This window comes from Thamnophis sirtalis, unplaced genomic scaffold (assembly GCF_051295495.1).
Source record: "Thamnophis sirtalis isolate CommonGarterSnake01/CBP01778 unplaced genomic scaffold, rThaSir2_p1.2 scaffold_5, whole genome shotgun sequence".
Classification (NCBI taxonomy): Eukaryota; Metazoa; Chordata; class Lepidosauria; order Squamata; family Natricidae; genus Thamnophis; species Thamnophis sirtalis.
Window position 1 is genome coordinate 49,074,316 of NW_028261385.1, and position 27,845 is coordinate 49,102,160.

The following is a 27,845-nucleotide window of genomic DNA, read 5'->3' on the forward strand; positions in this document are numbered from 1 at the left end:
TTGAAATAATTATCAAGTTTCAGAGGTTTCTGAAATAGAGAAAGGAGATTCCAGAAATTGTATGGCCTCTGAAGCTAATTCTTGGAATGTTAATCTATTTAAACATTGATTTTTGAGTTGTGATGGATTACTCGGGAAATATAATTATTGAAAAAAATTGAATGCCTTACATATTTTTTTCACTTTTTGGACACTATTCTTTATTGTACTAATACATTTTTATTTAGTCTTTTTATTTATTTGCCAGTATTCTAGATATTTTTTTTATCATGTTTGTAATATCTTTGTTTGGCAAAAAATGATTTGAGAGAAGATGTTATCTGCCACCAAATCACCTATGTCCTTTTATTTACTATCTGTTTATACATGATCCCTAGTCCAGTTCTTGTATATTTTACTAGTAGATTGTTAATTATTATTTTTACTAATAACTCTATTGGAAATTACAAAATGCAAGTAAAACTAATGTAAACTATAAAAAATAAAGAACAAGAAAAAGAGAAGAATGGGAACTTTCCTTTCCTATCCAGCAAGCATAAACTTATTGCCACCTCTTAAAATGTAATGTCATTCTTGATCTCTAATATCAAACAAATCTTTGAAATGTCCTCAATTCTAATTAGCAAAAATTCATTAAAGTTTACCAGAAATAACAATATATATTATAAATTTATAATACCACTTAAAATCCTTTCAATTTTTTTCAAATACAATCAGTAAAAATCCAGTATAACTTACAAAGGGAAAAATACAATTATATTAGTCTTAATTGAATCTCTTCAGCAAAATTCCTCAAATCTCATAATTCAAGTACAATCTATAAAAATCCAACAGAACTTATTAAAAATATCAGCATTAATTTAGGCAAATAAATTTAAGATGTGACAAGTAACTTCTTTTCTACTTAACTGTTATTTATAAAATATCTTAAAATATATTCTTCCAGAGCTAGCAAAAAAAAAAAACTATTACAAATTACCAGAAATGTCTGTCTGTCTATCTAGTCTAGTTATTTTTTGAAGATGAAAAAACCCCAACTTGATTTTTTAAAAAAACCTCTGTGTGTCTTATGTGTAGTTATTCTTTTTAAGTCAATAATGTGCAGAAAATCTCAAGGAAAGGCTACAAATCAGTTTAATACTATAACCTGAAGTAGCTGAAAAGAAAACGGACTGGTTTGAAGCATCAACAGCAAGTTTGCTTTTTTAAGGGCTTCAGCAAGTGTCTTCTATGTTAATAGATATTTTGATTTCACCAGCATGCTAGATAGCAAATTTCTCAACCAGTAAGGCAAGTGGTTAATTTCCATAAATAAGTTAGCCTGGAAATATTAAAAATATAAATGCTTAATTTATATAAATATATATGGTCATAAAAGAGAAGTATATTAAAACAACATAATCACGTCCATACATTATATTGCACTTTTTTTTATCCACTTGACAAAGCAAAAATGAAATGGCATAATTTGGGAGATAATCTACTGGTCTCAGAAACCCTTACAAAGGTTCTTAATTGTTAGAAGTTTTAGGGTCCCCCCCCCAGTTAACTCAGAAGTTAACTGAGTCCATGATATCTGAAACATACAAATAAACATTTACACCATAATTTCTTCTGTCGACTCATCAAATTGCTTTCAGATAATGACAGCTGCAACTCATATCCCAAGATAAGATGTCGCTGGCCAGCTGCACCTTAATTGCAACTACTGCAGAATAATAAAGCTGGTAACATTAATTAGCATTCCTCTATATAAAGAATGGGATGAAATGTCTTGAACATAGTTGAATGTAATCATCCCGGGAACTCTTTAAACAGTAATTAAAGTGATGGAAATGCAAATAAAAATGTACAGTCCTAAGGGTTTGAAAAATACTACTTTCTCCTCAAGTAGTTTTCAGAACTCTTCACATTTAGCAGCATAATTTACCTTTCAAAATATTCATCAATAAGAAGCATACCAGGGGAAAATGCACAGATGTATTTCTATGTAGGCCTTTTTCTTTAAACGAAATACAATAAAACTGTTCTTTGCATATTTTACACAGTGGTCTGAGGAAAGGCTGGGATATAGCCAATATTATGTGAACAGAGACTGACATGTGCCACAGGACTTTCCTCCTGCCTGAATTACTAGTGTCATGCCCCAAATGCATCAATTTATTATATTGATGATAGGAATTATACTGAGCTTTGTAAGCTGTACTGGAAGCCTTTTTACCTAGAGTAGAATTATTTGAAATAAACCAGGCTAGACAAGCAGGCATTGTTTCTCCATCTGTTACAATTTACTCAGTTAAAAATAAACAATTACAGCATGTAATTCAAATATGTACATTATGATCTACTGCAACTAGTTGCTGCATCTGTACACAGAGAGAATGAGACAAACAACCATATGTCAGGGAATGTGAAGAGCAATTTCCCAAACAATGATCGATTTTTAACTATTAACAGTTACAAAAATACACATCAGGAAGATGTTTGGTTTAGCAAATTATAAAGAAATTGTTGGGAATTTAAATTTTTCTGTTGCTCTTATGAACTCTGAACTTTCTTATAAATTGTATGTGATAAAATCGTAATTCTATGTAATTTGTTCTGTTTCCAACTGTTCTTTGTCAGTTTGTTTTTAAAGTACCTGTAATCTTAAAGTTTCAACATACCTCTGATGTACATAGTGAATTCTTTAATGAAATTCATTTGTATTTTTTAATTGCACAACTAAGCAAGAAGAGAAAAAAATTCTTATACAATTTTAGCAGACTCTTCCCCTTGCAGGATACAATTAAGTATATACTTAATTGCAAGTAAGAACACTTGTACTTCTATTTTAAGCTGACAAATCTTGTGCAGAGAACTTTCTTCCTATTGTTCATAGTTAAATCAGTGTTTACATATGTAAGCTACAGAATTTATATGGAATATTTAACTAATTTATATGGGGATGTTCCAAATATATTTTTAGAAATTTTTGCCAGTTTTTATATTTTGCTTTTAAAATACCTAAAGGAAGATGTGAAAAGAAGAACAATTAATATGATAAAAAGCCCGGAGACTAAAAAGAATGTTTGATTTACCTGAACGGTCGTTCTCTGCGTGCTACAGGAGAATCCAAGCATGGATTAACTTGTCTATCTACCCAGAGACCAAATTGTAAAAGCTTTGGCTATGTCTCCTCTGTTCTACTGGGTGGTCTGGATGACTTTGCCGGAGAATCTGTCTTTCTTCAGGATTCTCCCTCATGTGCCAGACAGTCAACCGGAGCCACTGAGGGTCCAGATAGAGTAAGACCCCCTGGCTGAGATAAACCTTATCCTGGGGAATTCTCCAGGGTCCAGTCACGGATAGGCTGACAAGGTCGGCATAGTATGCCGAACTAGGGTCGCCTGGGCCAATGAGGAGAGACTAAAAGAATTTCTGCCCCCTCTGCCAAGATTTTCCTGATCACCCTGGAGATGAGAGGGAGTGGCAGGAAAGCATACAAGAGACCCTGAGGTCAAGGGCAGCAGAAGGCATTGGCACTCTCTGCTCCTAATGTCTAGAACTTGGAGAAAAAATTGGGAAGATGGGTGTTCTCCGGCCAGGCAAATAGGTTGACTGTGGATTGGGCCAATCTTGCCGACAGTTGCTGGAATAGATCTGGGGTGCAGGCACCATTCTGAGGATCAATGGTGGTCCCGCTCAGCCAATCCACTTGTACGTTGTCTACTCCAGACATGTGGTCTGCTCTCACGAACTGGATGTATTGCTACACTCAGAGTCTCAGAACCTCTGCCTTCTCCATGGGGGACTTGGTGCCAGTGCTCCTTTGACAATTGACATAAGCTTTGGTTACCATCAATAGGAGAACATGGCAGTCCTGTATTTCCATGTGGAAGTGGAGAAAGGCAAGCTGTGCTGCTTTCAGTTCCAGCCAATTGATATTGTGTATTAGTTCCTCTGGGGACCACCTTCCCTGAGTTACTTGAATCTGGAGGTGGATGCCCCAGCTGAATAGGCTGGCATCCAATGTAATGGTAAAGCGGCTGGGCTCCTTGAACAGGCAGCCCTTTGTCATGGCTGGAGACTGCCACCAGGGGAGGGAACGAAGGACTTTTGGCGTAACACAAACCTTCATGCTGTAACTGTGAGTGCCGGCTCTCTGGTGTGGTAGGAGGAACCACTGCAGGGTTCTTTTGTGAAGATGCGCCCAAGGAACTATTGCAATTCACGAGATCATCTTTCCCAGAAACTGGGAAGGAAGAACAACTGACAGTGTTTGTAGCACCTGAATGCAGTTCACTAAATCTCTGATGCTGACTAGATGTTCCTAGGAGAGAAAAACTCTGTAGGATGTGGTGTCTATTACCTCACCCAGTTTAGCAGTCTGATAGTGGGACTTAGATAGCTCCAGGTTTACAAAGAATCCATGATCCTGGAGTGTCTGTATGGTAAGTCGGAGGTTGTGCCTTGCTTGTGGGAGGGATGATGACTGGATGAGGATGTCATCCAGGTAGCATTGGAGTCTTACGGACCTTGACTTGAGGGATGCTGCAACCGCAGCTAACAATTTGGTGAAGGTTTTGGGTGCTGATGACAGGCCAAACGGCAAGGCTCTATATTGGTAATAAAACCTTGGGAGCATTCTGTGGGATAGCCAAATTGGGACATGAAGTTAAGCTTCCTTTAGATCTATCGATGTTAAGAGATCGCCTTCTCAAATGCATCCCAGGATTGCATTTTGAAGTGATTGCGTTTTGAAGTGCTTGTACGCCAGGTGTATGTTGAGTTTCTTCAAATTGAGGATGGCTCTCCACCCCCCCCCCCCTGCATTTTTTGGTACTAGGAAGAGAATCAAGTAGAAGTCTAGCCCCTCCTGTCCTATAGGGACCTGCTCTATGGCCCTAATCTCTAATAGATGACAAATTTCTTCTCCCATGAGACCCTTTTTAGAGGGGCAGGCACGGGTGGGGCACTAAATGAAGTGCCTCGGGGGGCATGAAGATGAACTCCAATGTAAGACCCAGCTTTATGGTTCATAGAACCCACGGATTCATGGTTATCATCTCACATTGGGCACCAAAAACTGCAACCACCGTCCAATGGGAGGAGGATGTTGGTAGTCATTTAGCTCTATGAAATGGTCTGTTGCTGGATCCTTGCAATAGCCACCTGGCAGCAGGCTGCTGTCTGCCCTGTCCCAAAGGACTGTCTGTCCTGGGGATGATCAGTTCCCTGGGATTAGGGACAGTGGAATGAAGGAACATTGAGGCTTGTCTCAGGGGTCTCAAATGGTTGCCTACGAAAATAAGATGGGGTCCTACAATCTGTTCTCATATTGATGTGGGATTCTTATCCTTGTTCTCTTAAAATAGATTCTAGCAACTCCCCAAACAGGTTACCTTCCTTAAAGGGAGCAGAAGCAAACTTCCACTTTGACTCATGTCCGTATGCCAATGGCGTAGCCACAGGAGGCGACACAAAGGGTAAGGCCCTGGATGCAAACTTGGCCGCATTTAGGATAGCATCCACAGAATATTTGACTGCTGCCATTAACTTGTTAATGTTCTGGCATAGCCTGATTTCCTCTGGGGACCAGAAGCTAGAGAAGTGAAGCCCTATTAAAAAATGAGGCAGCAGTGGCTACTTTAATGGCCCAGGCTGTCGCCTGATGTGTCTTATGGAAGAATTTTTCCACTTACTTATCTTCCTCTTTCAGATCCTCCATCAGATCTGAGGGTAGAATTGAAGCCAAAGTCAGAGACACCACTGGGGCATCTATGGATGGCAACTGTAATAGCTTGTACAGGCTTGGGTCAACAGTGTAGAACCTCTTGTCATTTCCACTGGGTGCTACTAGGGAACCTGGCTGTAATGACTGATATTGGATCACATCTACAAACAGCTTAGGAGAGGGAATAATCTCCTGCACCAGAGCTGGTTCATTATTAAACAACCCTTCACTAGGATCTTGAAGATCCTTAGTCCCCTCTTCAAGTCTACCCAGCACACCCATGTGGGTGGTGGTCTTGGCCTTGAATAGAAGGGATTTGAACAAGGCCGTCTTAAACAGAACGACGAAAGCAGGTTTGTCCGGAGTGAGGCCCTCGTCCTCTGATAGTTCTTGGTCCTCTCCCCAAATGGACTCCTCACTGCACAGAGAGGGGCATGGAGAGGGGGCTCCCTGTATAAGCATCCTATCATGGGGGCCCTTGTACTAGCAGACGGGTAGCAGCAAGATGGGCAGGGTCCTGGTCTCATTGTTGAAGACCTTCAGTGATCCGTTGAGAAATGGCTCGTGCATCTCCTGAGAAAGAGCTGGACCCTGATCCTCCATTGGACGGAGTCCTGCCATAGTGGTGGTGAATGTTGCCTCTGGGGCTGGACACCTAAATAGGCCAGTTGCCTCCGGTTCTGCTGATACTGTGTAGGCAAAGGGGGCAAATTCCTCCACAAGGGAGGGTGCTTGAAAACCATTAACCCCTATGGTGCCATCTGGTGATCAATCTTGGTGTTCTTCCCCCATTAAGGAAAGGGAAGGCTCAGATTGCAAAAGACAGTCAATTTCCATCTTCCCAGGAGGAATATCCTGGGGCTTCTGCTCTGATTTGTCTTTGGATCTTTGCAAACTGCTTTTCCGATGCCTTCTGGCATCTTCTGGAATCCCTATCAAGGACTTTGGATTCTTTTCTGTAAGAATGTTGGGGCCTAATTCCCCTCGGAACCTCCCTGGTAGTTGTACCGGCCCTTCTGGGGTGGGGCATGTGGACTGGGTGTTGGCTGGTTGATGCTCCGGTCTGGTTGCCACTCCCTGACAGGCCTCTCTCCGTCATTTTAAAATGGAAGTCAGACAATGAGACCTAGCAGGACTGGGGAGGACTTTAGGCCTTTGCCATTGGTTAAGTTTGGATCCTGGGGGAAGGAGGGCCCGCCGATTGTAGCTCTACTCCACTGTAATCATAGAGAGGCAAAAATGGCACAAACCACCAAACGGCTCTGCGGTGCCAAAAACAGCCTTTGAATCCATGGAGTATGACCAGCTCTGCCAATGACTCTGAAGCCACTAAGCTTGAGCGGGTCGTGGTGACCTGAAAAGGACCACTCCATGCACCCATGGCAAAAACAAAGATGTTGGTTTGCTGTTGGCACAAAATTTGAATTTGACATGCCCAGTGTTGACAAAAAGGTTCACTGGAATACCAAAGAGATCAGTCCGATCTAGGGCGTTGCACTAGAACTGCCTGTTGTATAGAGGTTTGTGGTGGTGGCCCATTGGCAACTTGGTAAGGCCAGTCATGCACCAGCAGCTGAGAAGAATCGGCTAAAGTCACACACGGCAGCAGAAGCCCCCTCTGTGATACCTGCTCTTGGAATCGTAGTTGCAAATAACTCTTGATTTGGGAGGGGGGGGGGAAGGAAAACAAAAAATTGAGAATCCAAACTATCTACCTGCTCAGAAACTGTAGAGAATCTTTGAATATGTCTTTCCTGGGCTAGACTGAGTTGAAAACTGGGCTCAGTAGAGCAGAAGAGGCTTAGCCAAAGCTTTTACAACCCAATCTTTGGGCAGATAGACAGAAGTTAACCCATTCTTAGATTCTCCAAGCAGCCTGCAGGAGACCATATGAAGAACAGTTGCAGAATTTGGATTTGACTATCTAGAGAAAAGAAGAACTAGGGGTAACATGATAGCAGTATTCCAGTATTTGAGAGGCTGCCACAAAGAGGAGAAAGTCAATTTATTTTCCAAAGCACCAGAAGGCAGGACAAGAAACAATGAATGGAAACTAATCAAGGAGAGAAGCAACCTGGAATTGCGGAGAAACTTCCTAACAGTGAGGGCAATTAACCAGTGGAACAACTTATCATCAGAGGTTGTGGGTTCTTCATCAGTGGAAGTTTTTAAGAAGAGACTGGACAGTCACTTGTCTGGAATCGTATAGGAGCTCCTGCTTGAGCAGGGGGCTGGATTAGAAGACCTTCAAGACCCCTTCCAGCTCTGTTCTGATTGATTGACTAAAAACAGGTATAGAAATCTAAAATGTGCAAGATCAGAGGCTTACCCAGTTATCTGTGCTTCTTTTCATCAAATTCAATATGCATTCTTTTCATTAAACTCTGTGCTTATTATTTTACCAGAGAAACTTTCATTTTTGAAAACAAACAAACCTTTTATTTAATAACTTCCTTGCTTATCAACTACGTGGTCACTTTTTTCTCCCAGCATATAACCTGAGGAGCAACAATGTGGTTGTGGATGATGATGGCAACAATGGAACACATTCTATCCTATTTTTGTGTGTGGTAGGCTTTCAGTCAACTTTGCCAAAATGGCAACTGTATTAATTCAGATAATTTTCAATATTAAGTGCACCTTTGTACATGTGATATAAAAAAAAATCAATATGATCCTGGGGATAGAACAATATTTGCTTTTCTCAGTTGTGAACCTTGCTTGCATTCTAGTCATTTTTTTTAGTACAGTTTTAATTGGAATTATATCATTAAAACTCAGCTGGGCTTTCTCTATATTTTAGTGTTATTGCTGCATGTCTCAAGTGAAAATCTTTTTCAAAACCTTTCAACACATACACATATGTTGATTTAAACATTACCGTGATGCTACATTCTGTCTTTACTGATGCTGCAGTATTATGCTATTATTTGATCACTGAAAATATTTTATTCTGGAAAATCCATTAACTAACAATACAATGGAACTCGAACACATTAGGAACTCTAGTTTTTCTTTCTTGTTCTTCAAAGAAAACAATTTTAGATAAGAACACAGACCAATTCCACTAAGTCATACCAATCATCCATTTGGCACAAGATTCCCTTTTTCAAAGATGATAGCAATAAGTGTAAAACTAGCATTTTCTGCCCTCTTTCTACCACATTATTTCCCAGCAGCATTTTAAGCTGTTTGCACATTTTTAAAATACATAATAAAAAGACAATAAATAAAAAGTAATATATTTGAAGTAGAAATGCATTAAAACAAAAAAAGATAAAATATGATGGACAGTGTCAGAAGTAATGAAATGCTCTTGGAAGAATTGTATATTATAACCAGAGATAAGACAGCATAGTTGTTCATAGTCGTTTATTATTTTTTAAAACTGTTTCTGTATAAATGGACTTAAACTGTGTTAATAGTAACTTCACTTTAAAAAAAGAAATTTAGATTTTAATCTCAATTATTTATTTGAGATCTATCCCAAAGCTGCTATAAAAGAAAGGGGTTGCTAAGAGAATGTTATTCAGTTATTGGTCCAACATCATATATTTGATTAAACATTTGTTTTTGTGCAATAAACATAGGAATCTAAGAAAACCATACATACAGCCCTCTGTGTTGTAATAGATAATTAAAATTGCACTGTGTCGAGATTCTGACAATTAAACCCAAGGAAATCAGAACTCTGAGACTAGGATCCTCTTCAAAGATCTTCTTTATTGAGTAGATCATATTGGCAATGTTTTAAAGGAAAACCAACTCCAAATCTTTCCCACAGTTTCAGTATAATTAAAATAGGAAATAACCCTATCCCCAAGTGTCATATGTCATGTTGGTCAATTGGGTTAATTGGCGGGCTCTCTAGGCACTCCTTCCCTGACCTTATCCGTTGCCTGTAGAGATTACCTTTGTTCTTATGAGAAAACTCTGTTGTGTCTAGTGAAATCAATTAATACAAATAATTCTCATCTAGAATACTTTTCTTAAAATAAATACAATTAGTTTATCAAAATCCATGTGATTACATTGATAAAATATGAGCTCCCATCTTAATAGCAATATTTTTATTTGTAAAATATATTAACTGCCCATCTTGCCACATGTTAACTTTGAGGGGCTTACAATATTAAAAAATGAAACTGTATAATTTATAATAATATAAATACAATATTATAAAATCAACTAAGCTAAAAAGATGGGGAAAGAGAATATGATGGGAGGTTCACATATGTAATACAATGCAATACATAAATAATTTATTCCTGGGAGCCTCAATGGAGGCTCAAATAATGAATTTAAATATTTCTTACAGATATCCTGCATAATATCATATATAGGAACAGTATGGAAGGAGCATTGCTGGACATTATGCAAGAGGGATCAAAAGATATTATCACATCAGTTCTCATTATGACTCTTCTCAGTGTGGGCCACTGATAATCTGCTCTAAAGTAAGATATACCATTAAAGCAGTTTAAGCCTAGTAAAAATCCTGGGTATGATACAAGAGGCAATCAAGGGGGGGGGGAACCTCAATTCTGGGGGGACCTCAATTCTGACTTCTTTTTTTTTCTTTTTCATTGAACAGACCATAGGTGGGTCACTAAAGATTTGGGATAGCAATAATAATTACAATATATAAAAAAGGAGAACAATGCACCCAATTTACAGATTTATTAATCTGTTAGATATTTTCAAGTCTCATGCAACACAGCAATATTAAACTATTAATGAATTAAACTGTTTGTGAAGGATGAGACTTTATGGCAGATGAACAATTTGGCTTTTGACCAGACTATTCTCTTTCATATTCAGCCTAATAAATAAAATGCATTTATTACACATCATTTTATTATATTTTATGTCTATTTTTTAATTTTATTATTTATAGATTTACATATTTTATTTTAGTATTTGTTTTTGCTAAATGTATTGTGCTGTGTATGCTAATATAGTTTAAGCAAAATGATATCAATATACATTTAGAAGCTTTACTATATATCAAGCTGATTAGAAAGTTAAATAATATTTTAGATTGTAACTATTCCACACATCAAAGATTTTAAAGTGTATTTGAAAGTTTTTCTAGTGTGAAATCTTCTGAAGCAAATGATTAAGCTATAAAACCTGTTAAAAATATAAAATTTAATGTTCACAAAATATGAGTTTTAAAAGGTCTCTGTGGAAACTTTTGTCAGTGACTTTGGAAGCACAGAAATTTTTACATAGCTGTGGTAAGAGTTTTGTTTCCATTAGATTCCAGCATTCATTTCACACACTTTCCTGTTTTCCTCCTGACAATATATTTATACAGTCTATAAATTTAGGTGAGAACTTTAGACGAATCACCCTTTTTATCTCTTCAGGAGTTTGCAAAATGTTGCTCCCGGGATTAGGACATATTCACAGTAACATATTCACTGAAAATGCTAGTAGCCTGACAGCTAGAGAAGCATCTTAAATTGTGAGGCAACATGAGGATCAATTTTTCACTGCAATCTGTGTTTGAAAAATAAATCATGCTAGGAATTAAAAATATAATGTGCCTAAGGTATTTTACATGAATCTTTACTATTCAGCAGTAAGTCTAAATATAGTGTTGATTTACTGAAAATGTGTAAAATAAATTAAAAGTTAGCTAGGTAGACAACAGCCATTAGATAACACACCTTACTTTGTAACTTTGTGATATTTATAAGACAAATACTGCTCTGAACAGTAATACTCCAGATTAAAAAAACCTCCCTTTTTACAACTGTGGGTATGGTCCTCTAAATCAGTGTTTTTCAACCACTGTGCCGCGGCACACTAGTGTGCCGTGACATAGTGTAAGGTGTGCCGTGGAAAAAATACTTTATATATAGTCAATATAGGCACAGAGTTAAATTTTTTTAACATTTTCTAATGGTGGTGTGCCTCGTGATTTTTTTCATGAAAAAAGTGTGCCTTTGCACAAAAAAGGTTGAAAAACACTGCTCTAAATCTATACTTATTTAAAGTATAAGCCTTTAAATCTTTTTCTTTTTAACAGGAGGGACAATCCTCTTACAAATCCCAGCTCCCACAGAAACAAATTTTAGCTGTTAGTACAGTAGTTCCAAAGCCAAATGTGTTAAATTCTCTTCTTTCCTTCTATAAATTTACTAAAAGAGAGCAACCCTATTTTCTCAATATTTCTTTTTTTACTTAAGTTAAGTTACATTCACTTAAGTTACCAGATGTACTAAGGAGTTTTTGAAATAAACCATCAAACTTCCCTGAAGACTTATAGTATGTCTCCCTGGTCTTAAATCTCTGTCCTGTATTTATCTGTAAATGTTTATAAAGATAATATGGTTTATATAAAATAATATTAAATTATATGCCTGGTGCATGGTATATCAGTAAAATGTCTTCTTTAAACAATTTTTTTGCCACTTTGGGGATCTAGCAATATAACAGTCAAACAAGACATTTGTAGTTTTTGGTTTTTTAGGACTGTAAAACCTCTCCTGTTATAGCCCTTCCTGGCTCTAAAGTCAATTCAGTGATTGAGTTCTTTTTTCCAGCATCCTTCATGATGGAATGCTTTTTCTAAAGTTTCTGAATCTGATTGTAATATTCATATCCAAATTAAGATATGCAAGTATTTCTCCTTCTGCTCCAGTTTTACATGGTCACCTAAGTATTGTCCACTAAACTATTATTTAGTTAATAATAACTAAAGCATAACAAGACACTATTCAATTACATTACCACTTCAGTTCCAAGCAAATTTTCAAATGTCTTACTTATCTATGCATTTATTTGTGGGAGGCAGGGGAATTTAGGAAAAGTCTAAGCCCTTTTTTGGGTAAAGAAAGCCCTTCAAATAATTAAAAGGGCTATTTGAAAGGATTCTTTATAATATACTGTCATCCATCAATATATTGAATAATCTAATCTAACTGCTTTTATTTGGTTCATTTCCTCACATTCCCTATTTTAGAATATAGAATATTTGTATATAGAACACATAGAAATAGAATGCCTGTATATAAGTCTCATGTGATAAGCTATATTGTAAAGGGGGGGGGGGATTGCTTGGCTTGATTAACCAAGTATTGTAGCCATATGAAAACCTTGTCTTTCAAGCAAATACAGGTAAATCCTCATTTACCAACAATAACTGAGACTGGAAACTCCATTGCTAAATGACATGCACATAAGAGTCAACATTATATGACTGTGCTGACTTATCACAGCTGCTGTTTTGGCAGTCACAGTTGTAGTTGTTAAGAGTAATAGTCACTACTACTACTACTACTACCAACCACCACCACCACCACCACCACCACCACCACCACCACCACCACTACTATACACTACCATGCAGTCACAGGGTCGTGCAATCACACAACTGCCATCTGCAAGTATACTGTAGCCAGAGTTTTAAACATGCTAATGCAAAATATTATTCTTAAAAATGATTTTGTGAAACATACATCCTCACATTAATTTTAATGGTGAATGAAATAAAGTAAACCAATATTTTATTAATTGAAAATAAAAAATTAAAATGATTTCACTGTATACAAATAGGTTTATAAATGATGACTTTAACAATTTCAAGAGCCTATTTATAAATATTTCTACTCCAAAACATTATTTATAAACTCTCCAACTTACATAGTATCTTTCCTCATATAAGTAAAACAAGCAGGCAGCTTTTTACTTTCTTTGATTGATGAAAAGTATAAAATCTTGTAATTTTTTCAAAAAAGCAGAACATTATATTACTCTGTTTGAAGGCATGACAAATAGGTTAATTCTTTTGCTGTCATTATGCCAACATACAGTATACAACTCTTCTACAGATGAAATTTTCTACTTCCAATTTTTTGTTATCGCCATTGTTGCCATTATTGATTGTACATCAATCAGCAGCTCTTTATATTTTATTTCTTTATTATTTTCAACAAATATTCCCAACAAATATAACCAAGGGTCTGTTTTTCTTTTATGATTGATTTTACTCATTGCTATAAATTCTAGCATTCAGAAAATTTTAATCCTTGGACAATATACTAATAGTGTCTCCCTCAAGATAGAGAAAATGTATGATTTACCATTTTAAAAAACTGCTAAAAACTGAACTCTTTTATTCTTAATACTTAACGCTTAACTATTCATTAATATTTAATGCTTAATTCTTAAGTATTTAAGATCACATTATAAAAAAGAGATTAAATTGACCAAATGAAATAAAAAATATTGAAAGCAAACTCATTCATTAACCTCCCAGAAGATTATAGATATGCTTAACTGAAGTTTTATGATTCTCTAAAAATCCTATTTTAAAAAAATGTATATACGTATGTAAGATTTGGTTTCCAGATACTGTCCAAATTCCATAATTTCCTGGGTTGATATACTTTATGATTTAGTTTTCTTCTATGCTTGCTTTCAATACAATGCAAATTTATAAGCTAACCCAGGTCAAATATCAAAAATTATAGCATTTTTTCATCCGTTTCACGTTCACAACTATTTTCTAGAGTTTATTATATGTAAACATAACTATGAATAATGCACTTCCTAATGACATTATATAAATATAAACATAGAGAACTAAAGAGTATAATTATTCAGTACAAATTAATTGAAATTCCATTTTACAGCCAATGTTTTACAGAAGCAAATGAAAATAATTCAGCATTCCGAAACAGCCCTTCAGAAATCTGTTTAGTCAAAATTAAGGAAATTATAAATAGAAAGAAGTGCAAAAACTATTGTTTCTATGGTCATAAAAACAAAGTATAAACTCTGGTATAAAAGACATATTTGGTGAAGAAAATAATAAGTAAAAGGAATAGAGCAATTTGTTCCATAGATAATAAAATCTACGTAAAACATATATTAATATAATTGTTATTATATTAACAGAGCTGTGGTGGCACAATAGTTAGAATGCAGTACTGTAGGCTACTTCTGCTGATTGCTGTCAGCAATTTGGCAGATTGAGTCTCACCTACTCAAGGTTGACTCAGCCTTCCATCCTTCTGAGGTTGGTAAAATGAGGACCCAGATTGTTGGGGGAAATATACTGACTGTGTAAACCACTTCGAGAAGCACTGTGATACTGCAATAGGATTGTTTGTAGATCTACATATTTAACACATGCAATAAAAACATTTAATTTCTGAGCATTTTCAGTTGTGCCTATCAGTCCGGGATGGCGAACCTATGGCACACGTGCCACAGATGGCATGCGGAGCCATTTGTCAGGGCATGCGAGGCATTGCCCTGTCAGCTGGCCAGCACGCATGTTACACGCGGAGCCATTTGTCAGGGCATGCGAGACATTCGGCCTTTTTTAAAGTCATTTTTCACCCTCCCCATGTTCCAAAGGCTTTATAGGAGCCTGGGGAGGGCGAAAACAGCCTCCCCGCAGGCCCTCTAGAGGCTTGAGGAGCTTCCCTGAAACCTCCAGAGGGCAAAAAACCCAGCCCTATGGGCAAACCGGAAGTTCGGAAACAGAGTTCTGGTTTGCCCGTAGGGCCGGTTTAAGTCCTCTGGAGGGTTCAGGGAAACTCCTGAAGCATCCAGGGAGCCTCCGGGGGATGGGGGGGGCTGTTTATAAAGCCTCTGGAGCCTGGGGAGGGTGAAAAAAGCATGCAAAAATGGGGGGGTCATGCCTGTCACGTGCGCATGCATGCTGGGGGGATCGCACATTGCATTATGGGTGCGTCATACCCATGCACAACCCCCCTGTGCTCTGCCCTAATGGCACGCAAGCCAAAAATGATTAGCCATCGCTGCTATAAGACATTCTACATTTATTAGTTATTTTCATAATTTTGAAGTTTTGTTCAAAAAAAAGAAAACTTAGAATTAAAAATGATGTATTTAGAGAATTTCATCTTTTTGTTTCTAAAGTAACACTTTATTTAAGACATTTATTAGAATTCTACTAGTACAATATTAATAATATGGAGATAGAGAACATGCAATATAGAATTGCAGCTTTTAGAATGGGAAAGGAGATATTTATCTCAGATAAGAATATACTGGACCATCACTGCCCAACAGCTACCCAGTAACTTCAGAAAGGAATAAGTAGATCATGTTTACAAGTAAACTAGGGAGCTATCTATAAGAATATAACACATAGCTAGGAATTTGGAGGAGGGGGAATAGAATCCTAATTCATTTTATTTATTTATTTTTCTTTCAAGACCTTACTATATAAATAGTGATTTCAATAGGTAAGATTGTGCTTAGTTACAAAATCAGCTAAATTATGACCATTTGTTCCACTACTATTCTATTGTGGATCAGTGGTGGGTTTCTAATTTTTTTTACTACCGGTTCGCTCGTACATACTATGCTTCTGCAGTGGATGGGTAGAGCCTCCCACCACCGCTACTACTAGTTTGCCCGATCCGGGCTGAACCAGGAGCAACCCACCTCTGGTCTTGACTGAATGATACTTATGCCCAGTCCCCAACCATCCTTGAATAAAAGAAAAATTTACTATAAGTTTTAGAATTGAAAAAAAATGGAAACAAATGGCAAAAAGCTTAATATGATTCTGATCAAAAAAATTATAAACAAATTAAAGGACCAGACACATTTGAAATATTAGGATTTTTACTATAATATTTTCAAAATAATTACAAATCTAAATAGCCTTTTGTTGGTACTAAATTGTTTTGTTTATCCTAAGCCACAATAGAAATTTGAGATGTTATAATTTCAGAAATTGGATACCAAGGGAGACTGAAGTATCTAGTATATGCCCTTTCTTTTTTGTTAGTACTGGAATTTACATAATGACACAAAATGTTGAGACATTTGATCTATTCCAGGAGATTTTGATGAATGGGCCTAGAAACCAGCATCTATATCAGCAATGATGTCCGCTTCTATGATTAGCCTATGTCTAAAATACTCCTAAACAAAGGAATGGAAGGTGTAAAAGAGACTATTTTGAGAGATTTAAAGAATAAAGAGTTGAAACAAATTTTGTCTGAGTAGAAATATTAGAACCAGAAATACTGGAATATAATAAAACTTGGATTATACAATAGAAACACCAAAAACACAAATGGCAAGAAATATAATGACCTGGATAAGGACTTCCTACTGAATATTAAAAAGGAGTTTACTAAGGACTTGAAAAAGCTTTGGAAAAGGAACACTTTTTTGGGGGGGGTGGGAAATCAAATCCTACAGCATTTGAATGAATTTGATATCAAGAGTGTTAGAAATAAAAAGGAATATAAAGTTGGTTTGTTTGACCAAAATTAAAATATGTCTAAATAAAGTTCTGCAACCCTTTACAGTATTTTTCTTAGCATGGATGGAAAAGCTGATAATTTATGGATCTGTATATGAAGAAGAGATGGGTTATGAGAGAAACAGGTATTTATTTCTAACATTATAGGGCAGAGATGGACAATTAATGTTCTAAAAGGCCACATGAGACTGTTGCAGAGGGCCACCGCGATCTTGGTCATGTTGCCACTCTGGTCCTGCTGCCACCACAGCCCTACTGATGCCCTCATTCCTCCACTGATGCCAGGGGCTGTATTGGAACCACTCACAGGCCATAAAATCTCCAGGTCTGTTATAGGGGGTGAAGACATATAAGCTTCTAAATATACTACCTTGCATTCAGTGCATATTTACTAATATTTTTAAAGATGGACAGCATGATTAGTAATTGAAGAAAAGATATATAATTGAAAAAGAAGGAAAATATTCTATTTGAGCAGGCAGGCTGACCTAGTTAACCTTGAAGAACAATTTCTTTATTGTTTTCAGATTTTTAAAAAGTTTTAGAGGACAACTGCCTGAGGTTAGAATAAATCTTTCTCTACAGGTATGCAATTCAATTATAGTCTATTTCAAGATTTCTCAGCATCATATTAAGAAACTTCTATTAATAGCCAATGACACAGATACACTCCAATATCAGCAGGGTCACTTTTTTAACAGTTAATTTTCCCCAAATATGTGAGCATAATCCAGTCCTTGATGTGTACAATGATTTTTTTGCTGAATATTGACTGAAGATTTATTTATTTACTGAATTTGCATATCTACCCATGTCAAACAAGAGACACTGGGCAGAAAACAGTAAAAAAAACAATTAAAACAGTTAAACAATACAAATAGAAATTAAATACAAATAACAGCCAAAATATATTATAGTCTGTTAGTACTGATATAACAAGGAAACAGGTCATTCACATGCTTGGGATTATATAATATAGTCTTCAATGCTTTCTGAAAGACCAGCAGGGTCAGGATCATTCTAATCTTTGGAGGGAAAATGTTCCTGAGCTACAGCAAAGAAGGTATGTCTCCTCTTGCCTGCCACCTGACATTCCTTGGCTGGCAGAACCTGAAGCATGACTATCCTGTTGGAACGGATTGAACAGGAAGAAACAACTGGAAGAAAATGATTTTTCAGATAACCTGGTCAGACCTCATGAAGGATTTTAACAGCGGCAACCAGGACTTTGAACTACACCCACAAACTTGCAGGAAACCAATGTATTTCAGTATTACATGTGCTGGATAGCTGATCCAAATAGTATAAATTGTTTCACCAATCATCAGTATGGTCCTTTTTGTCTACTAAAGATATAGCATACATTTGTATGCATCAAGAAGACTAAATTGTAATCTTAAAATCCTTGGACCGAATATAATTCTGCCATGTACTCATGAAATGTAATAGGATAATTCACCTTCAAACTCAGTCTTCCACCTGCAATAGGGAGAAAGTATTATGGACCTATTTTATGAAATATTATAAGCATATAAGACTGAATGTAATGTATGCCCCTCAATAGTTCTTGTAATAAATCTTAAGCTCCTTTGAAAAATCAGTTTTTCTTCATAATGTAATCCTAGAATCTTTAGGCAAGCAATTTAAATGGTTTTGGTTTTTCTGTTTTTTTTTACTGAGGTAAATATTACCACCTAGTGAATTAAAAACTTGCAATATACAGCATTTCATGGGGGATTATAGCTATAAGCATATAAACACTGTCTGCTGAAATCTATACAAGTACATGCCTATGAACATATAAAGCTATCCTTCTTGCTTTAAAATGTCAAGGCAACAATCTATTCATAAAAATCAAATTATCTTAATTAAAAAGAGAATAATTTAGTTTCATGGTCCATTAAATAATTAAAATGCTTCTTTTAACTCTTAAGACAGATTCAAAAACATGTTCTTGAGGGTATTGGGAAGTGCTTTATAAATTGCTTTAAATGTAAAATAAATAAAGCAGGCACAACTCAAGAAACAAGTTCAGCTGGGTTAAAAGGAACTTTTAAATAAGCATGCATAGTTGACTTAATTTTTAATTTAGAATGAAAACCAGCTGTATGAAAGACCTTAAAACTCTTACCTAAACCCTAACCCTAACGTTTTTCTGTATCTTACAACTTTTTATCTTAAGAGCTCTTTACCTTCATTTATAATTTCTTGATGTAGTGTTTAACTCAACTTATGTAACCTATATGATACTTTTTTCACAAGGCCCAATATCTACTTCCTCCATCAAATATAACACTTTGAAACATATTATATCCTTGAAATGTTTTCCTAATAAGTATTCTTCCAAACAGCTTTCCGAGATTTAATTTTACATAAAAAGAAGAAACCACTGCCTTTGCTCAGGTAAGCCTATAAAAATGGAACAGATAAAAGCTTTTAAAAAAAACCCATAATCTCTCCTTATATAGATTTGGTCAAGGATGGCTGGGTAATTGGGGAACACATGAAAGCACATCCCTATCCAATTAGCACTTCAGTGCAATTAAATGGAAGAGCTTTGCTATTCTGCAAAGATACGACTTTGATCTTGCAGTGAAAAATGCCCCTTCTCTAAAGCTGCTGTTTTTATTGTTTTTACCCTGTATTCCATGATTAGCATTAATTGTATGCTTGAAACCTGACCTGCCACAAATGGAATGTTTGCAGCATTTGACATAATGACCCTAGAGCAGTATTCTATTTTGTCTATATTGTATTTGCTAATTATATATAACTTAAATTATGCTATTCATCATTAAATCCACTATAAAAGAAGATATTGAAGTAGAATGAAGCAATTTGAGTAGTTTAACCAGTATCACATTCATTATTTGAACATGAAAGAAAATTTAACTCAAGCAATATAAATCTGTTTATTCTTGAATGGCTTCCTATAGAACTTTCTTAATTGATTTCATGAATCTACAGATTAAAATGACTGAAGCTTAATATAACATATTTTTAAATCACAGAGCATAAAAATCCTTAGCATCATTACTATATCTTCAACTGATCCAATTTCACAATTGACTTCTACAATTCCCAAACCTTTCAATTTATGCATATTCTAACTTCTTTCTACAGTCTAAAAGGAATCTGTATTTTCTGTAAATGGTTATGGGTGAGATAGCCTCAGCCTAATAGGGTTCACATGGTCTCCCAAATTCTTCAACAGCTGGATGCTAAATTTTGGTAGAGCAATCCTATTTATGTGGTAATAAATAAGTGGTAATGGGAGCAGTAAACCTGTGGGCAATTCCCTCCCATTTTTATCCTTCAAACTTTCAACAAATAGTAAAAAACAAGAGAAATAAACATATTTTTAGCATGGAAAGAGGAAGATAAACTATGCTGAAGATAAACTATTTTCATCCCGTCCAACTTATATTTTCCTCAAATGGTCTGTTAATACCCCAAACATTGCAACTTGGTACCTGTTTGGAGGAGGAATTAAAATTAGAAAAGGAAGCAACTTTTTTCTGGTGTCTGCCCAAAACAAATTTAGGATTTTACTATCACTATTTACTATTACATTATTTTTGTGTTATATTTATTCTTCGTTTGCATCATTTTAACCTTTTTTGTCCCTACCCTATGCTGTCATTTAGAACAATTTTGAAAAAGCCTTTGTCCTCAAGTTTGAAAAACACATACAAAATGCACATAAGAGAAGGTCAATAAAAAGATAAGAACAAAGTAGATTTATAAGATGTTTGGGTCAAGTTAATCTTCCATAATCTAGAAATTCTTAGATTCTTGAAAATAAAATTGCTACTTCTGCTGCAATATTGTACACCATATCAGTTTTTTTTTGGGGGGGGGTGTCTATTACTAGTCCTGACTAACATTTCCTCTTTTGATTTTTTTCAGATTATCTACCTATAGTTCTCTTCTTTAGAGATGTTACTTAAGAAAAATAGGAATTTCATACTTTTTCTCAATCAGTTTTTCCTCTATTTTAAAGTAAAATCCTTTATGACACTTCTGTTAGCCAAGTCACACATCAACCCAAACTATCTCTGATCCACTGGCAACTTCCAAATAAAGATTTAAAGATTTAAAGATTTAAAGAAACTGCTTAAACTTTTTTGCTCCTACTGACACTTTGGCTGCAGTTAATTAAGTACTTATCTTCAGGAAGTCAGACAGCAAAACAATCATGAAACAAAATCCCCTCAAGATAAGGGAAATCGTTTATCACAATACTGCTCCCCAGCACAAGACTTCTCATCCAAAACCCTGATGTTGGACCCCTCATAAAATTCCATACCTAGTGTAGGAAGTTATCACCCAGCCCTCTCCCAGAAAAATGAAATATCCTAGGAAATATTGGAAAGGCAGAATATTATATTTCTCTGGATGTGAAAAGGAAGAAACATGTTTTAAAAAGACAGAGTAGCTCCCTGCAGCTTCCTGCCCCCATTCCTTTTGTCAATGAGCCATTAAAGCCTGAGCTAGTCCACTTTACATAATAAAGGTAGTATCAGCTTTTCACAGAAACTCACCACATGGCATCTGAGAACTCAACCAAACTTGGGATTCAAAGCACAGCCTAGAGAGTTTCCCCTGCATGGCCCCATGGGAGTCTGACAACCAATCAGAATACAAAATCAAGTACAAGGCCAGAGAGGGCATAAAACCAGGTACTTTCAGCATCTCAGCCCTTTTTTTCCTTTTTCCACCAACATTGAAGCATGTGATCACCTTTTCTGTTCAGGACTCAAGCTATGTGGTCCTGTCCACTATTAAACCATCTTTCCAAGCAGTCTCCTTGTCTCCAGTGTCTTTTTCCCCACTTAGAACCGAACCCAGGAGGACATTTCTTCCTCTAGGAAGACACTAGGAAAACATTTATATATCTAAGATCAACACACCCACAGAACAAGACACTTACTTTCATCTCTGTCTGACTTCACGTCTGCAAAGAAACAGCACTTCACACACCTAATGCATCTCATAATCAAAGTCCATTATTACTATAAATATTACGATTCTCAGCATTCTGATTTTGTTTCCACCTTTTGATAGTTGAAATGTATGTTTACTTGGCTGTTGGATAAAACTCTATCTCCACTTCAAGCAGGTGTCCCTGTGCTCATTTACCTGGGCACAGAACAGAATTTTCTTCTAACACCTCTTATAGCAAAACAAAGAGATTGTTTGCAATCATGCCTGTGCTTAAGGTTTATTTTTTTCTCATTTATGTTTAGCTGCTATTTTTAAGAGCTTGGTTACAGCTACTGCAAATTGGAATTCTTCAGAGAAAGGCCAGATGTATTCCAAGGAATGAACTTCTGTGTATTTATCCATACACAGAAAGACAAATCCTATAGACTTGCTAAAGATCAGAATAGAATTACGTTTGCCATTTTAATGGCCAATACTTGTAGTATTGGGAAACAAAGCCTAAGATATTTCCGATAATTTATTATCTTGATTGATACATTAGGAAATATGTTATGCTTCTACTTTTTAAAAAATACCTTTATCCTTCTAATTAAAAACATTGGATAATAACTTTTTATGTTTTAATCTATTTAAGTATATATTATATAAATAAAATCCCCCCCCCCGCAAATACACATATACACCAACTCAATATGTGATGCTAGCTTTTTCAGTGTGGTGGCAATTAGCTCTGATTTATTTAAAATTATACTAGTACTGTAAATATGCATTCTAAGTTTGGTCTATAATGAATAGAGAGAGAGATACCACTAAACATTTTGTTTAGTACCTTTCTAAACAATCTGTTATTTATTCAAGAAATCAGATACTCTTCTGTATATCATTACAACTTTTAACATAAATTAAGACTATCATAAGTATATTTTACATACACAAAGACTATTCCAAAAGCATTTTATCATGTTTTCTGCAGCTCAACATGTTCCTCTTAAAATATGGAAAGTTCCAACGTATTTTACAGGAAGAAATATACATTTGAATATGTATTTATCAATGTTTAGCTTTGCTAAAAACTGCATAGCTAAAATGTCTGGACAACGCTTTCTCTCTTAGCGGATAAATGGAGATGAGCACCACACCCTAAGGTTGGACACAACTGGACAGGGAAATCTTTACCTTTTTAAATAAAGCAAAGAGTCATGATAAATAGAAGATTTAGGAGGAACTATGAAGGGGAAAACCATACTCTCACCTGTGCTGACAGCGCCAGGTACTATATATAAAAGGGGAGTAAACCTAAGACTCACAAGCCCTGACAAGGTTATCTAGTTGAGTAATAAAATGCCTGCAAGTAAACAACCAAACTCAAAGACCATAAAGGACACCTCATTTCAACTCCAAGCCACAGATATTCTCTTTTATTGGAACCCTGATACATAGTTCCTATTTCCAAAATTTGATCTAAATCTGCAATGCTTCCATAATGAAACATATTCATCTGAAGTTTGTTATATAATATTTTTACCATTGGTTTAATAACACAAATGTATAGGAGCCTATTTTTGCTAATAAAACTAAAATTAAATTTAAGGCTGAAAAACAGTCATACAGGTAGAAACTAAGTGTGATACGATGGAGTAAAAGTCTTAGAGTCAAGAACTAGTCTGTGGAGTCTCTGTATAATCTGTGGAGATTAGTCTATGGAATCCCTGTGGAGACTGTGGAGTTCCCACAACAGAGGAGTCTATATGAATCTATTATAGAAGATTAGGTCCATCACATAATGCTGGTTTTGCATATAGCATATGTCAATTGTTTCCCAATTAGGGACTAATCCTGAAGCAACTGACGTCAATTGGAGTTTTGCCATCAACTTTAGTGCAGAAAATAAAAGGCCATTAAAAACATAATTTTACTTACATCAATCTTAAGTCAAACTAATGGATGACTCATTCAAACATCAAATTAATTATCTTTTAAGCACCTGAATATTTGATATAGGTTAAAATAATTATGTTTTACCAATACATTTTAATATATTTACTTTATCTGAACTGGAATCAATCCAGCACACCTCTTTGTATTAAAAATCTTGGTGTATCAATGAAAAAATATGAACATCATGGTTCATTAAGAAATTTATGTAATTCTTGATTTATTGACAAAGACAAAGGCCAGGGTTATAATTTACAGAAGTTGAGAAAGCACTGTTCAAAATCTATAGACTGGTTGCACACAAAAATGAAGAACTGTTTTATGTTTGCCTTCCTAAATTGTACTTCAGTTCCTACCTTTGCATTTGTGTGTATGGGAACAAAGTTTTATTAAAATTCTTGGAAATCTCAAAGGAAAAGTTGAAGCAATGCTTTTTAAATTAATTAGTGGGTACCATGAAGCTTTCTCTAAACACTGGTTTCCGTTTCGCTAGAGCAAGAGAAAAAAGTCTGCAGGCATTTTACTGAAGACCTATGATTATCATTTATTTCAGATTATAACTCTTTTACATTAATAACATCTCATAGTTTTTAGGCTGTAGTCATGTACTCTAAATATCTCTTTTAGTGGTAAAGGGCAAATTGTAAAGATACACAGAGATACACAACCTAACTGATGATAAGTAGACACAGGAAGACATCTCTCTCAAATCCATCATTTTCTATGTAGCTTATAGCCATTTCTAGTTTCAGGCTGATTTAACCGTTTATTTATACAGAAAAGAAAGGCATTCTTATCTAGAATGAACAACTAATTAAAATTATCCTATAACTCAAAGTTATCTGTGAGCGACTCAATGTTTTATACAATTTAACATGTCATTAAATAAAACGGAAATCTACTTTTGTAAAAACAGTCTTGTCTAATCATCAGATATTGAAAATTAAGAATATTGAATAAAAACAGCTTAAAATTTATTTTGGATTTCTGCTTGTGACTAAATTTTTGTGTAAACTAATATTCATTTTGAGATAGGAACTTTTATACTACTTTTGTGCAACATACATAGATATTGAAAATGTATTAAGAGATTTATTATTTATATAATACCGAGAGTGGCACAAATGATAGGGAAAAGAGAAAAAGCACAGATAAATACTTTAATTTTAATTTAACCACTTTTAAAGAAGAATTGTAAACTTTATTGGCATATATAAATATAAGGAAAAATGCTAAAATTGTACAAAATTTCAGATAGGAAATGCATAAGGTCTTCTAAGTGAGAAGTTTACAACTTTTCTTTTAGTTGTCTCACAGTATTTCAGCCAATCTTTTGATTTTTTTTTAAAAAGGAGGATCTGTAGTTATCATTCTGAGATGTTGCAGATGATTCGAATTGTAAGTCCCAGATTGACAGGCTATCCTGTACTGTTTCTGCTATGTACTTTGTGAATATGAATTATAATTTCATAAAGTATGATTTCTGTTACAAATCCAGTTCCGAAATGAGTCCTGTAAGAATTTTAAAGTGAAATAATTAGGTGCCTTGAGAAAATTCACAAGAGTTTGAACTCCAACTTGAGGATAATTAACCTAGGATATATGATCCCCTACTATTTGAGAAGATGGGATTATACCACCACTAAACTAAAATATGTGAAAGCAGCTTAAAGAGATGCATTGGAAAATTCAGTAGTTTGTGATTTGTTTTTTGTTTTGAAGAAATCTGCACTAATCCAGGTGACAATTATTTCAGAGATGAGAAGGAATATGTCAGTCAACTAATGTACTTCCCAAAGCGCCATCCCAAACTTTCAAAGAACACCAGAAAGATGTTTCTCAGAATAATAAGGTAATAGGTTATTACCATTTGGTTATAGCAGGAATGGTTTGGAAGATGGTGGTCACATCACAATGGTTACTGGTTAACGGAGAAGTATGTTTCCTGCACTGCTATTTCTTTTTTTTTTTTTTTTTTTTGACACATTTTCCACATTTGTTTATTAAAACTGATATAAAACCTGTTAAAAAACCCACTTTGGGGCTTTTTTAAATAACAGATACAAAGAAAATATCGTCTTGGACCCCCTCTTCCTCTTCCATTGATATCCTATATTTGTGGGCTATAAATATACTGCATTTTAATTCAGATGCGCTGTATGAGTTTGATCAATAATATTAACGTTTTTCCATCCTTTTTTCTCTTACAATCATTGGATTGGATTTGGATTTGGATTTACTTTATTTATAGGCCGCCCTTTTCCCTGAGGGGACTCAGGGCGGCTTACAACCAAAAAGGAAGGGGAGTGTAGGACAATACAAAAAAAGAAATGTGCACAAAGTAAATTAGACAATAAAACTCAACATTCACTCAACATTCGGGAGGGGCGAAATAAGATTATCCCCAGGCCTGACGGGTTAGCCAGTTCTTGAGGGCTGTGCGGAAGGCCTGGACGGTGGTGAGGGTACGAATCTCCACGGGGAGATTGTTCCATAGTGTCGGAGCCGCAACAGAGAAGGCTCTCCTTCGAGTAGTCGCCAGTCGGCACTGACTGGCGGATGGAATATGGAGGAGGCCAACTCTATGCGATCTGATGGGACGCAGGGAGGTAATTGGCAGAAGGCGGTCTCTCAAATAGCCAGATCCACTACCATGGAGCGCTTTATAGGTGGTGAGTAGGACCTTGAAGTGCACCCGGAGACCAACAGGTAGCCAGTGCAGCTCACGGAGGATCGGTGTTATGTGGGCGAACCGTGGTGCGCCCACGATCACTCGCGCGGCCGCATTCTGGACTAGCTGAAGTCTTCGGATGCTCTTCAAGGGCAGCCCCATGTAGAGCACATTACAGTATTCCAGCCTAGAGATCACAAGGGCTCGAGTGACTGTTGTGAGGGCCTCCCAATTCAGGTAGGGCCGCAACTGGCGCACCAGGCGAACCTGGGCAAATGCCCCCCTGGTCACAGCTGAGAGATGGTGGTCAAAATTTAGCTGTGAATCCAGGAGGACTCCCAAGTTGTGGGCCCTTTCTGAGGGGTTTAAATTTTGTCCCCCCAGCCTGAGTGATGGTATGGTGGTCAAATTTTTGGGAGGGAAACACAACAGCCACTCGGTCTTGTCTGGGTTGAGTATCAGCTTGTTTGCTCTCATCCAGTCTTTAACGGCTTCCAGTCCCCGGTTCATCACGTCCACCGCTTCATTGAGTTGGCACGGGGCGGACAGATACAACTGTGTATCGTCCGCATATTGGTGATATTTTATCCCGTGCCTTCGGATGATCTCGCCCAGCGGTTTCATGTAAATGTTAAATAGTAGGGGGGATAGGACCGACCCCTGCGGCACCCCATAAGTTAGGGGCCTCAGGGACGATCTCTGCCCCCCCACTAACACCGACTGCGACCTGTCCGAGAGATAGGAGGAGAACCACTGCAAGACAGTGCCGCCCACCCCTATCTCCCGCAGTCGTCGCAGAAGGATATCATGGTCGATGGTATCGAAAGCCGCTGAGAGGTCCAGGAGAACTAGGATGGAAGCATGGCCTCCATCCCTAGCTCTCCAGAGATCATCAGTCAATGCGACCAAAGCGGTTTCTGTGCTGTAACCGGGTCTGAAGCCAGACTGGAAGGGGTCAAGATAGTTAGCTTCCTCCAAGGTACGCTGAAGCTGGAGAGCCACCACCTTCTCAACAACCTTCCCTACAAAGGGAAGGTTGGAGACTGGACGATAGTTATTAAGAACAGCTGGATCCAGAGACGGCTTCTTCAGGAGGGGTCTTACCACCGCTGTCTTAAGCGCGGTGGGAAAGTACCCCTCCCGAAGAGAAGCGGTAACAACCGCCTGGATCCAGCCTCGTGTCACCTCACTGCTGTTGGCAACCAGCCAGGAGGGACACGGGTCCAGTATGCAGCTGGAGGCACTCACAGCTCGCATAGCCTTGTCCACATCCCCAGAGGCAACTTCCTGAAACTCAACCCAGAGATGGT

At 36.5% G+C, this 27,845-nt stretch overlaps 1 protein-coding gene across 2 annotated transcripts in view; it reads right to left on the reverse strand.

Moving 5' to 3' along the window:
- FBXL17 (F-box and leucine rich repeat protein 17) overlaps positions 1-27,845 on the reverse strand; it is a 137,500-nt gene that overhangs the window by 13,019 nt on the left and 96,636 nt on the right. Inside the window, exon 8 of one of the 2 annotated variants that reach the window (XM_087715784.1) lies at positions 24,064-25,376. The exons of the other annotated variant lie outside the window; for it this stretch is intronic. Coding sequence (XP_087571910.1) covers positions 25,351-25,376 — 26 coding nt within the window. The 3' untranslated portion in view covers positions 24,064-25,350. Of the gene's footprint in view, positions 1-24,063; positions 25,377-27,845 lie in introns of those variants that run through there. 2 annotated transcript variants of the gene reach the window in all.